General features: G+C 37.9%; 1 protein-coding gene across 7 annotated transcripts in view; it reads right to left on the bottom strand.

Annotated features, from left to right (window-relative positions):
* UBR2 (ubiquitin protein ligase E3 component n-recognin 2) overlaps positions 1 to 13,267 on the bottom strand; it is a 115,082-nt gene that overhangs the window by 10,220 nt on the left and 91,595 nt on the right. For 2 of the 7 annotated variants that reach the window (XM_026507436.4, XM_026507437.4), the window contains exons 33-41: positions 11,977 to 12,080; positions 11,197 to 11,275; positions 8,660 to 8,808; positions 8,240 to 8,295; positions 5,147 to 5,243; positions 4,833 to 4,900; positions 3,472 to 3,607; positions 2,686 to 2,776; positions 1,491 to 1,621 (exon numbers count right to left, since the gene is read on the bottom strand). In XM_026507436.4, coding sequence (XP_026363221.2) covers positions 1,491 to 1,621; positions 2,686 to 2,776; positions 3,472 to 3,607; positions 4,833 to 4,900; positions 5,147 to 5,243; positions 8,240 to 8,295; positions 8,660 to 8,808; positions 11,197 to 11,275; positions 11,977 to 12,080 — 911 coding nt within the window. The remainder of the gene's footprint in view (positions 1 to 1,490; positions 1,622 to 2,685; positions 2,777 to 3,471; positions 3,608 to 4,832; positions 4,901 to 5,146; positions 5,244 to 8,239; positions 8,296 to 8,659; positions 8,809 to 11,196; positions 11,276 to 11,976; positions 12,081 to 13,267) is intronic. The other 5 variants (XM_048219706.2, XM_026507439.4, XM_048219705.2 and 2 more) reach the window with 3 other exon arrangements.

Below are 13,267 nucleotides of genomic sequence, written 5' to 3'. Positions count from 1 at the left end.
AGAGTTTGGATTTACTTGTAGGAAGTTCACAAAAGGGCATGTGGAAGGGGTCCACAGAAAATGGCATAACTGAGAGCAGAACCAGGCAGCTCCCACACCAAACTGGTCACAATTTCTTGGTGTCTTGGTTTTACCATTTGAAAAATGGTGTACCAGCCCAATCTACTTCATTGGGGTTATGTGTGAACAGATAAATGACAAAAATAACATATGGGTGCTCTGGAAAAGTATAAAGCAGTACAGAAATAGAAGATGATTTTATCATGAGAGATGGATTTAAGCACTACCTTTAATCATCACTGCAAATGATTAGGAAGTCTAGACTATTAGCTGAATGAAGGTGCCAGGCAACAGACTCTGAAAGGGCAATCTCATCTGTGGGCACCCCTTGCCCTGCACCAGACACTATGAGGTACAGAAACAGTAAACTTTAAGTCTGCCTTGATACCACACTTTTATGAAATGAATCAAAACAGAACATAGAAAATAACTGTAAAATAGCATATAAATTCCTACATTAAAATCATGTATGTGCAATTACGGGTATTCTGAACATACATGCCACACACTTCAAGTTAACAAACACCTGACATTATGAGTTTTCCCCTTTTATTATCTGAAGAACCCAGTTTATGAATAACATATAATTGAACATTCTAACCCTGAAAGCAAAACTAGTATGTTTTTGTACATAAAAACAGTACGCTTCCTGAGCCAAATAAAATCACATACATAAACACGCATTTTTATTCTACAATCGTGTACATCACCACAGTCAATTAGCTATGTTCTTTTTTTTTTAAAGATTTTATTTATTAATTTGACAGAGAGAGACAGCCAGCGAGAGAGGGAACACAAGCAGGGGGAGTGGGAGAGGAAGAAGCAGGCTCCCAGCAGAGGAGCCTGATGTGGGGCTCGATCCCATAACGCTGGGATCACGCCCTGAGCCGAAGGCAGATGCTTAACGACTGCGCCACCCAGGTGCCCCCAATTAGCTATGTTCTAAGTTCCCTTTCTTTCTCTCTCTCTCTTTCTCCCTCTCTCTCTTTCTTTTTAGAGAGAGAATTTTTTTTTAAAGATTTTATTTATTTATTCGACAGAGATAGAGACAGCCAGCGAGAGAGGGAACACAAGCAGGGGGAGTGGGAGAGGAAGAAGCAGGCTCTCAGCGGAGGAGCCTGATGTGGGGCTTGATCCCATAACGCTGGGATCACACCCTGAGCCGAAGGCAGATGCCTAACCGCTGTGCCACCCAGGCGCCCCTAGAGAGAGAATCTTAAGCAGCTCCACACCCAGCATGAAGCCAGACACAGGGTTTGATCTCAGGAGACTGAGATCAAGACCTGAGTTGAAATGAAAAGTTGCATGCTTAGATGACTGAGCTACCCAGGCGCCCCCTAAGCTTTCATTTTTGCAAGTCCTTTAATTATAAACTGCTGGAGTGAAAAACTACGCACATTTGCTACATTTTGAAAGAAATTAGAAATTACCTTGAATTTCAGGCGGGGCAGGAACTCCATTTAAGTAGTGAAAAAACAAAGCAGAACACTTCAGGAAAGGCATGATTCCATTTCTGACATTCCTCCACAGATGCCAGCCAGATGGTGTTCCTTTCAAGGCACTAAAAAGAGAAAAATGTAATAGGGAAATCTAATGAGGAAAGGTCATTCTAGTTATAGCACAGCGTGAAAACAGGGACAACTGCTATGTGGAATCAGTGGCACAGAGGCTTAAAAGGAGTGGGCAGCCCCACTATGGGATGTCAGGTATAAATGGTGCTATAGCCATCAATACTGTTATTAAAATACATAAAAGTAATACAGCTGTATAAAGAGAAAATTTAGAAAATAAACTATCCACTATTCTAGAAACTTTTATCAGTACTACTATTCTGGCTATTTTTATTTTCACACTCATCTATGTCTTACATAGTTATAGTTGTAACATATGAAATATAAAACTGTTTTTCAGAACATCATAAAACATATTTTTTATCAGAACTGTACTATTCTGGAATACATCAACCATAATATTCAGCAAATTAATCCCCTGTAAGCAAACACTGCGATTGCTTTAAATTTTTTGCTAATATATACAATATCACAGTGTACATCTTTATGCCTATAGGTTTTTCTATATGTTGAATTATTTTATTAATGTGCATTCTCAGAAATGGAATAACTCAAAGAATAAATATTACGGTTCTTGACACATACTGTTAAAAAGCTAAGTGAAACTGCTATACCAAACCCAAATGACTCCAACAATACGTGGAATTCTAATAATTTCCTTGCACTCCAGCCAGTCCTGGATATTACCTTAAAAATGTATTATGTCGACTTAATTTGCATTTTAAAATTCCTAGTGAGACAACATATATTTTAGAATATACTTTTCAAAGTAAGTTCCGTATTTCCACGAGTCCGTGCCAGATCCTCTGAGCAAAAGACAGGTTCCAGGGCCAACAAATACATGTGGGAAGCTCCACATATTACTCCTTTCTCAGAGATTTCTACTCATGTTAGTATATTAAAATTTCAGGAGTCCTGCAGATCACTCACTCATCTTCTCTTTTAAACTTGTCGACATGCAGCAATTTCCCTATTTCAACAAAGGAATTCCTTTCTCATGCTATCATCTACTAATATTTGGGGAACTGTGATGATGTGAAGAGGATGATCTCACCTTCCTGCATTCTGCTGAAGTGTTTTATACAAAGCAAGAACTGCTAATTCTTCTTCACCAGCAGGATTTTCTTGATCCATGCCATTTTCTTCTGAAAGATATGGGAATATTAGTACCCCATATTTGCTTATGAAGTGGATTAATTACCACATCATTTAAGCGCTCAGATTCCTATATTTGGACATACCTGAAAATACTCCCACAAAATAGAAAGAACTTTAACCCCCAGGGGTGAGCACAGTGTCAATTTCCATCATAACAAGGAGCCAGCAGGCTTTGAGAAAATCAGCTAAATACACATTCTATGGTAACTGACCATTACTGAACTTATGAAATAAAAAATAAGTAAAAACATTCACATTGCCAGGGGATTTTACTAGGAGAAAAGAACTGGTTTCAAAACTTTCCACACAAGGATGAACAGAAAAAAGAAGTAGCCTAATTATATTTTATGCATTATTCTTGTCTAGGCTCCTCTTCCTCTTCCTTTTTTTTTTTTTTTAAAAAAAGATTTTATTTATTTATTTGTCAGAGAGAGAAAGAGAGTGTGTGTGTGCACACGCAAGCGCACAAGCAGGGGGAGTGGCAGGTGGAAGGAGAAACAGACTCCCCATTGAGCAAGAAGCCCGATGCAGCACTCCATCCCAGGACCCTGGGATCATGACTTGAGCCGAAGGCAGACGCTTAACTGACTGAGCCACCCAGGCATCCCATCCCTTAATTTTTTTTAAAAAACAGAAAACTCAAGTACTTCCGCCCTTCAAGAAGCTGAAAAAAAGGAGTTACCTGTACAAGAGGTAAGTAAGATCTGTACGATGTGTGCCATAGTAACCAGATGGAAAATGTGAAGGTCTCCAGTGCCAAGACTGATCCCAGAAAAATCCTGACACTGCAACGCAGGGAAAGCGAGCACCAAGCCCACCTAGATACCAAATGCCAAGGGTCAGACAGGTCACCTTTCCTTCCACAGCTGAAGACATTTCTAGTTTCTTAACATGATCCCCTTCTGAGCTCAGCCCCTCCCTTTCAGAAATCTTTATTGTTAAAGGGCACATGCCAGAAATTCCACGAGGATTGGCTAAATTAAATGACTTATGGACTAATGGGGTCTGCATAAGCACCATCATTTCACATGTCCAGTAATTTCCTAATACATACCTTATTGTTAGTAATAATAAAGATAACATTTGAAATCTTTCTAGGGAGTGAGCAGTGGAAAAAAAAAAACACCACAGTTTTTGGACACACAAAAACCTAGATATGAATCCCAGCTCCTCTTATGGGCTTTTTAGATAAGTTAACACTTTTGGGCCTCGATTTTCCTCCTGGTAAACTGACCTAATACATATATGTTTTTAATACCTCGGTAGTAAGGATGTAAGGGCTAACGGAGAATGGATGTGAAAGAAGTCAGGTGCACAATAAATGCTAGCTTGCTTGTGACCCTCCTGCTGCCTGTCCAGTGGTGCTAGTGGCGATGGTCTTTATAGGAGTCCTAGAATCAGTAACAACGGCTAACATTTACGGGGGACGTGCTCTGAGCTCTTCACACTGCTTGTTCTACAGAGTCCTGACACAATCATATGAGAGGGACTAACCAACTTAAAGGTTCAGAATCTGATGCCCAAAGAGGTTAAGGGGACAGCACGTGGGGTTGCTGTGTGGTGGTGCACTCAGCATCCCATGCAGGGGGCCCGGCTGATGTGGGGTGAAAGTTAGCCACCCACTGCTTGGCCAGTGCTGTGTCCTGGCACTAGAATGCACCTGCTCAGAAGACAAATCTTTCCTTAAATCACCGAAAAGGGCTGTCTGTTGCCAACTAATGTGACCACAGGGTTTATCTGCCCTAACGCACTGTACGGGTCAGCAACAGCCCTTATATTACTAGTGTTATTACTTCTTTATGTGTAAAAAACATAAAGAGATTAAATTACTGACCTCAGTCACAAAGCAAAATAAGAGAGGTCAAGCCTCTCAATTATATTCCTTAACATTTTCTTTTTTGAGGCTCCTGGGAAAAGAATTATATTCAGAAGCATATTGAGAATAACAGGTGACAACTCCTCCTGCTTGCCTTTACACTACTCACCAAGTCTAAAATATAGTAAGATAAAGAGAATTTCAAACACAAATCACAAGATACTCACCAACAAATGAAACATGTCAATATCTAATATGCATGGAAGGTCTCCATGGTTGTCATCTGGCACCAATGCTAAATAGTTGAAGAAAAATACATTAGCACATCTCATATGCCAACATAAATATTAAATTATTTAAAAATGCATATACCCTAAGTTTAAATATATTCTTCTGTGAGATATATATGAATTTATAAGCTAGAACCTGTACATAAACGGTATTACCAATATATTTTTCCTAATGGGGAGAGAAACTGCACCACTAAGAACAAAATCACAGATGAGAAATTACCATATATGGTACAAGTGTTCATACTCACATGCAAAAAGTTTACAAAAGTGTCCTTGCACCACTGACAGTGATGCCACTGTCCAATGTGCTGCAGCAAATCTTGTTAGTGACCTAAGACAGTCATCCTGAAATAAAGAGATTGATGCAATGAACAAAGAAGCCAGCATATAGGGTACATCTGATCCTTGAACAACGTGGGGGTGGGGGAGCGAAGCCCCTCCCCCACAACACAGTTGAAAATCTGCATATAACTTTTCACTCTCCCGAAACTTAATAACCTATTGCTGACTAGAAGCCTTACTGATGACATAACAGTTGATTAACATTTTTATATGTTATATGTATTATATACTATATTCTTATAATAAAAGAAGCTAGAAAAAAGAAAATAGTAAGAAAATCATGAGGAAGAGAAAATACATTTATGGCACTGTACACAGACACCCCCCCCCCCATGTATAAGTGAACTCGTTCAGTTCAAACCCGTGTTGTTCAAGGGTCAACTGCAGTTCTCTCCTTTTAGGAATCCTATTTCAAAGCACAGCTAGTCAAAGCAAATCTGGATGCATATGAGATCTCTCTAGGATCTTTCTCAGGGTCTGGAACTGAATCCATCACATCTGTAATGATATGTCTTTAATGTGGAATGAATGGAATGAAGAATATCTAATCATATGCAGAATAAACCAAAGCTATCTCCTCGCAACCAAGCTGCTGGTTCTCTAAGGCAAAGGACACCTGCATCAAGACAAATTGTAAACAACCGAGACTCCCAAGAAGGTGATGCAGCATTTCTTTGTATTTATTCTAAGGAGATACTCTAAAATGTGGGAAATCCTCCAAATATTGGGGAAACTATGGGCAAGAAGATGGATGTAACAAATCAGGGTGTCTGCAGCCAGCAAAAGCTATTATGGGGACTACGTAGCAACAATGAGAAAAATCTTGATGTAAAGTGAAGAATATAGCAGGAACAAAACTACATGTAAATATCAACTATCATCAAGTTTCAACATGCTAATGAAAAAAAAGGTGGTGAACTGATGAGTTTTCTTCTTCCTGCCTGATTTTCTATTTTCAAAATTTTCTGTAATGCTGTTTGGTTTACCAGATATTGAGGACTACTAATATACGTTAGTCTTGTTTTTTTTTTTTTTTAAGGTTTTATTTATTTATTCGACAGAGATAGAGACAGCCAGCGAGAGAGGGAACACAAGCAGGGGGAGTGGGAGAGGAAGAAGCAGGCTCATAGCGGAAGAGCCTGATGTGGGGCTTGATCCCATAACACCGGGATCACGCCCTGAGCCGAAGGCAGACGCTTAACCGCTGTGCCACCCAGGCGCCCCTAGTCTTGGTTTTGAAGATCTGAAAATGAAAACTCACCCCACTTCTCCTGTACTTAAGAAGCTCACAGCCTGCTGGATGGGGGATTGGGGTGAGCAGAGAGGGAGGGGAAGGAAAGGAGGAGGAGACAACTGAAGGAGGCAGTGATCACAGAACAGGGATATCCCACTCATAGGTTTCCCAGGGAAGGCAAAGCTTGAAGAGCCATCATAAAGAGGAGTCTGTTTGGGGCACTCTAACAGAGAGGAAGGCCTGGGAACTAACATCTGGAGACTGGCAATTATTCTGCCAGCTTGGACCATGGATGTAGGGATTGGCAGGAGAGGATAATAGAGAAACAGGTTTAAGAAGTTTAAGAGATGGGGGCACCTGGCTGGTCAGTCAGTAGAGCATGCAACTCTTGATCTTGGGATTGTGAGTTTGAGCCCCAAGTTGGGTACAGAGGTTACTTAAACAAACAAACAAACAAACAAACTTAAAAAAAAAAAGGTTTAAGAGATACAGTCACTGTTACACTTTGGAAGAACCCTTTGATACTGTATTAGGAAAAAGATTCAGGGTAGAGATTGCTATAATAATCTAGGCAAGAAATGATACGAACAAAACAAGTAGGAGTAAGAATGAAAGGGACAGGACAAATATGTAGGGGAGGAATTTAACAGACTCTGCTGAGCAACTTGATGGATACATAGACAGCCTTCTTAACAATCAACATATTACCAACTGTTATTTACTGTAGCAAAAAATATCACAGTCAACTCTGATATATCATAACATTATATCATATATCTTAAAGGTAAGAATTACCATTCTGCTGATTTACTATAAAGATACAATTCAGGACAGTTTTAATACCAGGTCTACTTCCAGATATTCCAAGTCCAAAGTGGTTTAGGTATTTCTATTTTTAAAAAGTTCCAAAGAGGATTTCAATGCACAACCCCTAGGTGAGTACCTCCGATACACAAACTATATTCTTTAAACCATAAAAAAAGAGTCCTGGGACTCTAGCGTTTGCAATGAAAACAAAAGTTAGCAAATTAACTAGTTGTTCAGTGATCATCCTGAATTGTATTTTCTATACTGGTTGTTTCTTGGTTAGGCTCTTACAGCTGTGTTGTCAATCGTGGCACCTAAGAAGTTTTTAAAAAAATATTAATGCCTGGGGCCCATCTCCAGAGAAAGACTCTAATTTAATTGACTCATGTAGAGCCCCGGCATTTTTTAAACCCCCCATGTGATTCTACGTGAATAAAATTACATGATTTTGCTCTTAGGTGCACTTTTATGATTTTAAACTTGAATAGCAGACAGTGTATCACACTGACACTAACTACACAGTGAAAATTAGCAAGCTTTGTATATTCCTTCTGCATTCTTCTCAGTATTAAATGCACTATTTTGACACTAATCTGTACTTATTTACATATTGCTCATAAAAGGCAGTCAAATGTGGTAGAGGGTATGTTCTGTTTTATATTTCTTATTAAAAATTAGAACATTAAAATTCAAGAACAAGAACTGTTTTTACTTTTTTCCCACTTTTCATGTGTTTAAGATTTCTGGATGAGAAAAGCTCAAGTCTATTTAAAAGAAAATCATGAAAAATAAAACAACAAACATTACTTCTTCACTGTCGTTACAGAAAATGGGTTTTACTATGAAAGGGGTAATGAACCTACTCTTAAATGACCATTTCAGGTTTTTACGATTAAAAAAACAGAACAACTGAATTTCCATCCCACCATTCTGTGAACTGAGTAAACTGATAACTTACCAGTCTGCAAGGCAAAGGACCAAATAATGGTTTATCTTCATCACTTAAAATTCTTTCTGCAGATTAAAAATGGTTAAGATGATAAGCTTGATGTTACGTATATTTGAAAGCACAATATTGTCAGGTTTTGAAATCTTTAAGTCATTTCAGAAGAGTTAACTCTGAATGAAAAGTAAAATTGAAAACACATCCTCTCAACTGACAAGAAGCTATAAGCACCACCAAAATGAGTTCTCTGTTGCTGTGCTTAATTTATACACTGTCAATCTAATATTTTGTCAGTTTATACTTCCTGCTTCAAAGTCTTTATTTCTTGACGATTGCCACTTTAGACATCTCATTTAAACACAGGCTTCTACACATAATTCATGTTAGCATCTGCTTGTGACATAAGGAGAGACACAACGTTAAATCTCTTACCTACGCTCTGGACGGTATATGCACAACTGCCCCAACACATTACGGGCACACGGGGATCCTCCTCATTGGGATGAACCTTTAGTCCCACCTTATAAGTAGCAGTTCCAAATGTCGTTAGCATTTCTTTTATGCTCTCAGAATAAGGGTTCCTGAAGTGAACATGTATAGAATTAGCTCAAAAGAACGTGCTCGTGTTATCAAATGGTTCAGTTTCTTAACAGCCATTTATTAATGTTGGAATTGAACCACTTACACTATTTAAAAATAGAGTGTGCAAAGCGGGAATTAAAGGCATGCAAACTGTCTCTGCCTGAGCGGAGTTATACTTTATTTTGGTGGGCAGGGGTGAGGCCCACGGCTGAAAACAAGCCATCTGGTGGAAGCCTACATACTGAACCTTAACAAAGGACCCGTGACTCTTTCTCCGTCTTAAGAACATTGGCAACATATACCCACTGACATAGATTTTAGTTTCTCCAGGGAAGACTCCTCAGGGGCAAGCCGTTTTACACACTGGCATTTGGGGATCCCAAGTAAAAGGCCAGTGGAGGCCTGATCATTTCACCATGAAGTCCATAGGTCAGCAAGCTCCAGCCTGCCCACCAGGTATCCAATGAGCTTTTGAGTGACTTATTCTTGAACAGCCACCAGAGGAACAGTAAACATTTAAGGAAAGAATCAAACATCAAAGAGATAAACCCAAACAAAGAGGCAGAAACAAAGAACACGGGGAAAACAGAGACAGTGCAGAAACCAGCAAAGTTATGAGAAATTTAGAGATCTGTCCAACAGGGCCAACAGTGAGCTATCTCAAAGAACAGAAAAAAGAAAAGGAGAAGATTGTTTAAGAAACAGAAAACAATTCTCACAACTGAAGGACATGAATCTTCAAAGAGTCTACTGAAACTGTAGCAAAATGGATGAGGAAAAGATTCATATACCAAGGAACATCAAAGAGAAATTTTAGAACACTAGGAATTAAAGGGAAGATCCCAACAGTTTCCAGAAGTAATAGCTACAAAGGAACAGGAATCAGAATAGAATTAATTTCTCAACAGATGCTAGAATTTGGTAAAACAATACTTTAAAAATCTAGATGAAAAATTACTTCTAGCCTACAATTCTATGTATACCCAAGCCATCAACCAAGCAAATAGATAAATAAGTATGTTTTCAGACACGAAAATTTAACACCCAGGCACCCTTTCTTAGGAATCTGCTGAAAGGTGCACCTGTGCAAAACAAGGGAGTAAATTAAGAAAGAGCATGACGTGAGATGCAGGGAAATATGAGGGGCATGGCCCGGGGAAGTCTCAGGGTGACAGCTGTGCCTTGTCCTGATCAGTACAGGAGGACACAGGTTATGGGACGGGGGTTCCAGGACAGAGGATCATCTGATGCATCCGAGCACTTTAGAAAAGCTACTGCTAGACATCTGACAGATCTATTACACCATAGGCGTCTGCGGAAGAAAGTAATACATACATAGAAAACCAAGTACTTGAAAGATATAAGGTGGTTATCAACCATTAGAAAGACAAAATTATATAAGGAAATAAAATCATAACATATAACTTCTATCAGCAGAGACAATTATAATGTAAAAATTGCCAACCGATTTACCTAAAAACTGAAATAACTCTTACTTGGACACTGGTGAGGAGCAGCAGATAGGGTAGAGGTAAGGGCTGAATTTTAAACTGCCAGTTAGTCAACAGAAAGATAATGGTTTAAAAATGATAAATCAAGAGATAGTCAACTAAGCATTTTAACTAGATATATGGAAGTAAATGGCAGAAGAACAAACAATATCACAGGACTGGGGATGGGGATAGAGGTAAGGGATGTGGGAGGCAAAGGACCAATGTTTTTCTAGTTAAGCATTTCTGTACGGTTTTTCTTGAGTTACTTAGTATATGCCAGGCATGCCATCCAGGTGGCTTTACACATGTCATGTCACTTTATCTTCACAACACTGACAAGGTAAATATTAGTACTCTCACTTCACAGATGAGAGAGGTCAAGCAATCTGAAAGAAGTTGCACGGCTAGTAAGTAGTGCTACTGGGAACTGAATCAAGCAGTCGCAGTTTGGCTCTAGACTCTGTATTACACTTTATATAATTAATATGCTTAAAACAGGGCTGAAAATATTTTTGTTTTGATCCTGGGTTACTAAGACACTGGTGGGGCCATCACTAGAAATATGAAAGTCAGAAGGAAAGGACAGGACTTGGTGGGGAAGCTGAACAGTTTAGATTTAGATTAGCTGTTGTCAGGGAGAGCCAGATGAAGGGTAGAGCAGGGAGGCAGCAATGCAGACTAGGAGAGGTTGGTGAGAGTAAAGCACGTCACACGGTTCTTTGGTTTTTATTAATATACCTGCAATATATATCATCATGTAATCCTTAAACCTCAGATTTCAAGATCAATGTATCATAATATTTTGCTCCCTAGTTTGACACATATTCGTTTATAAACCCTAAATTTTTCATTTCACGTGGAACAAGTTGGAAAGAAATCAAATGATATACTCACTTAGGATGAAAATCAGGCCTAAACCCTTCAGGGAGCTGCAATTCATCCATACTTTCTGAATTCTTTGAAGAAGCAGTATCTAAAGAAATAAGCATTTTATTTTATTCATCAGTTTACAGTACTTCTGTAAACTTCAGTCATAAATTTCATTCTAAATATAGGTACATCAAAGAAATAAAAAAATGACAGGAAAGAATCCCATTAATAAAAACTGTCCTAAGGTACATTTCAAAGCATGAGAAATACTACTGCTGACTGACCGAGGCACCTTTTGCAGTCAACTACGTGTTTCCTAATAGTACAGCCACTAGAACACAGCTAGGGAAGGTAAGGAGAATATGCTATTTTAATTAAAACCAATGACATAAATTCTGCTCAGACTGCTTTCCTGAGAGGTTGTTAAGTGCAGCCCATATTTATGAAACTTGGGAAGTCTCTGGTAATGCCAACAATAAAGTGAGTCAGCCCACCAAGAACTAAAGCTGGCTCTGCAACACTCAGTTACATTCCCCCACCCCCAGAAGCTCTTCAATAAAATGGGGGAATAAGTGAGAAGTATTTATTATAAACTTCACATGAACTTGTACGTTTTTCAAGGAATAAGAATAATGTAGTAAAGTCAAAATTAGTTCACTAAGACAAAGAAAATTAGAATAAGTCAAATTATAAAATGAGAGGTTTCACTTTTAAAATATTCTTATTTAAGAATATATTTCTTCTGGAGCTACATTTTCCAACAATCTCAGACTTTAGGGGAAAAATGAACTTATCAGAACTTACTAGGAGTACTTTCTTCTTTCCTAAGAACCTGTAATGCTTTTATTTGCTGAGAGATTGTTCTAATCCACTGAGTCAGTTTTGGTTGGTCTGAAATATTTAACCTGCTAGAGAAGATTATAGAGACTGTTTAGTATTCTGTTGCTGCTGCTTAGTTTAAGATACAAAAAGACTCTTTAAATGCTCATGGGCATAATAATTTAAACACACTTCAAATATTTTTTAAAAAAGCTAGGGGAAAATTTGGTGCCTTAAAAAAATAATAGATATTTGCCAATAGAAATGAAAAGATATTATTTGTCACTCTGATGATAATAACATTATTTGTCAAAAATTTCACTTTTCTCACAGTACTGGAATTTGCTAATAATTCTTAAACAATCATGGCACCACCACTAATATTTATTGTTTATTATGTGACAAACACTTAGTAAAAGCATTTTACAGTATTAGACTTAATCCTCAAAATACTCTTATATAATAGGTTGTATTATTTTCCCCATTTTACAGATGAGGAAGCTGAGGTTTAGAGCTATGTAACTTGACTAAGGCCACATAAAGGACAGATCTGGCATTCACACCCAGTTATATCAGACTCCAAAAAAGCCCTCCTCTTCATGACTATGATGTAATTGACCTTCATGGGGGAAAAAAACAAAAGTGATCCATGAAACACAACAAAGGTAATTTTTTTTCTTATATGCAGTGAATCCTTAATCTAACAATGATTAATTTATCAGTTCAAATGCAGATGTAAGTCACCATGATTTCCTGTTATGATTAAAAAGCACGAGCTTATAGTCAAATCTACTAGTGTTTTAAGATTCTGTGGTAGCATAAACTAAGACACCATAGTTTGAATTCCTAGAATTGAAGAGAAAAGAACTTTGCTTTGAGTTGAATACAAACAGCACAGAAATTAATAGATGGTTCATATTCACAAAATTTCAATTAGTATTTGTGCATGTAAGGTAGACAGCATAATTCTAAACTGAGATATAAAAACCAGATTTGAAAAGCAGACAGTATCAAATTCATATTTGAAATGAGAATGTCCCATACTTCCATTAACTAGAAGCATCCTAGAAATTACAAAATAACATAACAAAAATTTTCCATTTTAAAAACATCAACAGATTTTCATTTTTTTGGTCCAACTCCAGAAGGTATTAATCAGCTAGTAAATTGCAAAAAATTATATTTGTTAGGATATTCAATAAATTTAGTTTGAGCAGCTCTGCCATCCCCTATCAATTTACTGAGCATATCTTGCGAAGTATGAGGAAGATATTTA

This window comes from Ursus arctos, unplaced genomic scaffold (genome assembly GCF_023065955.2).
Source record: "Ursus arctos isolate Adak ecotype North America unplaced genomic scaffold, UrsArc2.0 scaffold_29, whole genome shotgun sequence".
NCBI classification, from domain to species: Eukaryota; Metazoa; Chordata; class Mammalia; order Carnivora; family Ursidae; genus Ursus; species Ursus arctos.
This window is presented reverse-complemented; position numbering and strand designations above follow the sequence as displayed.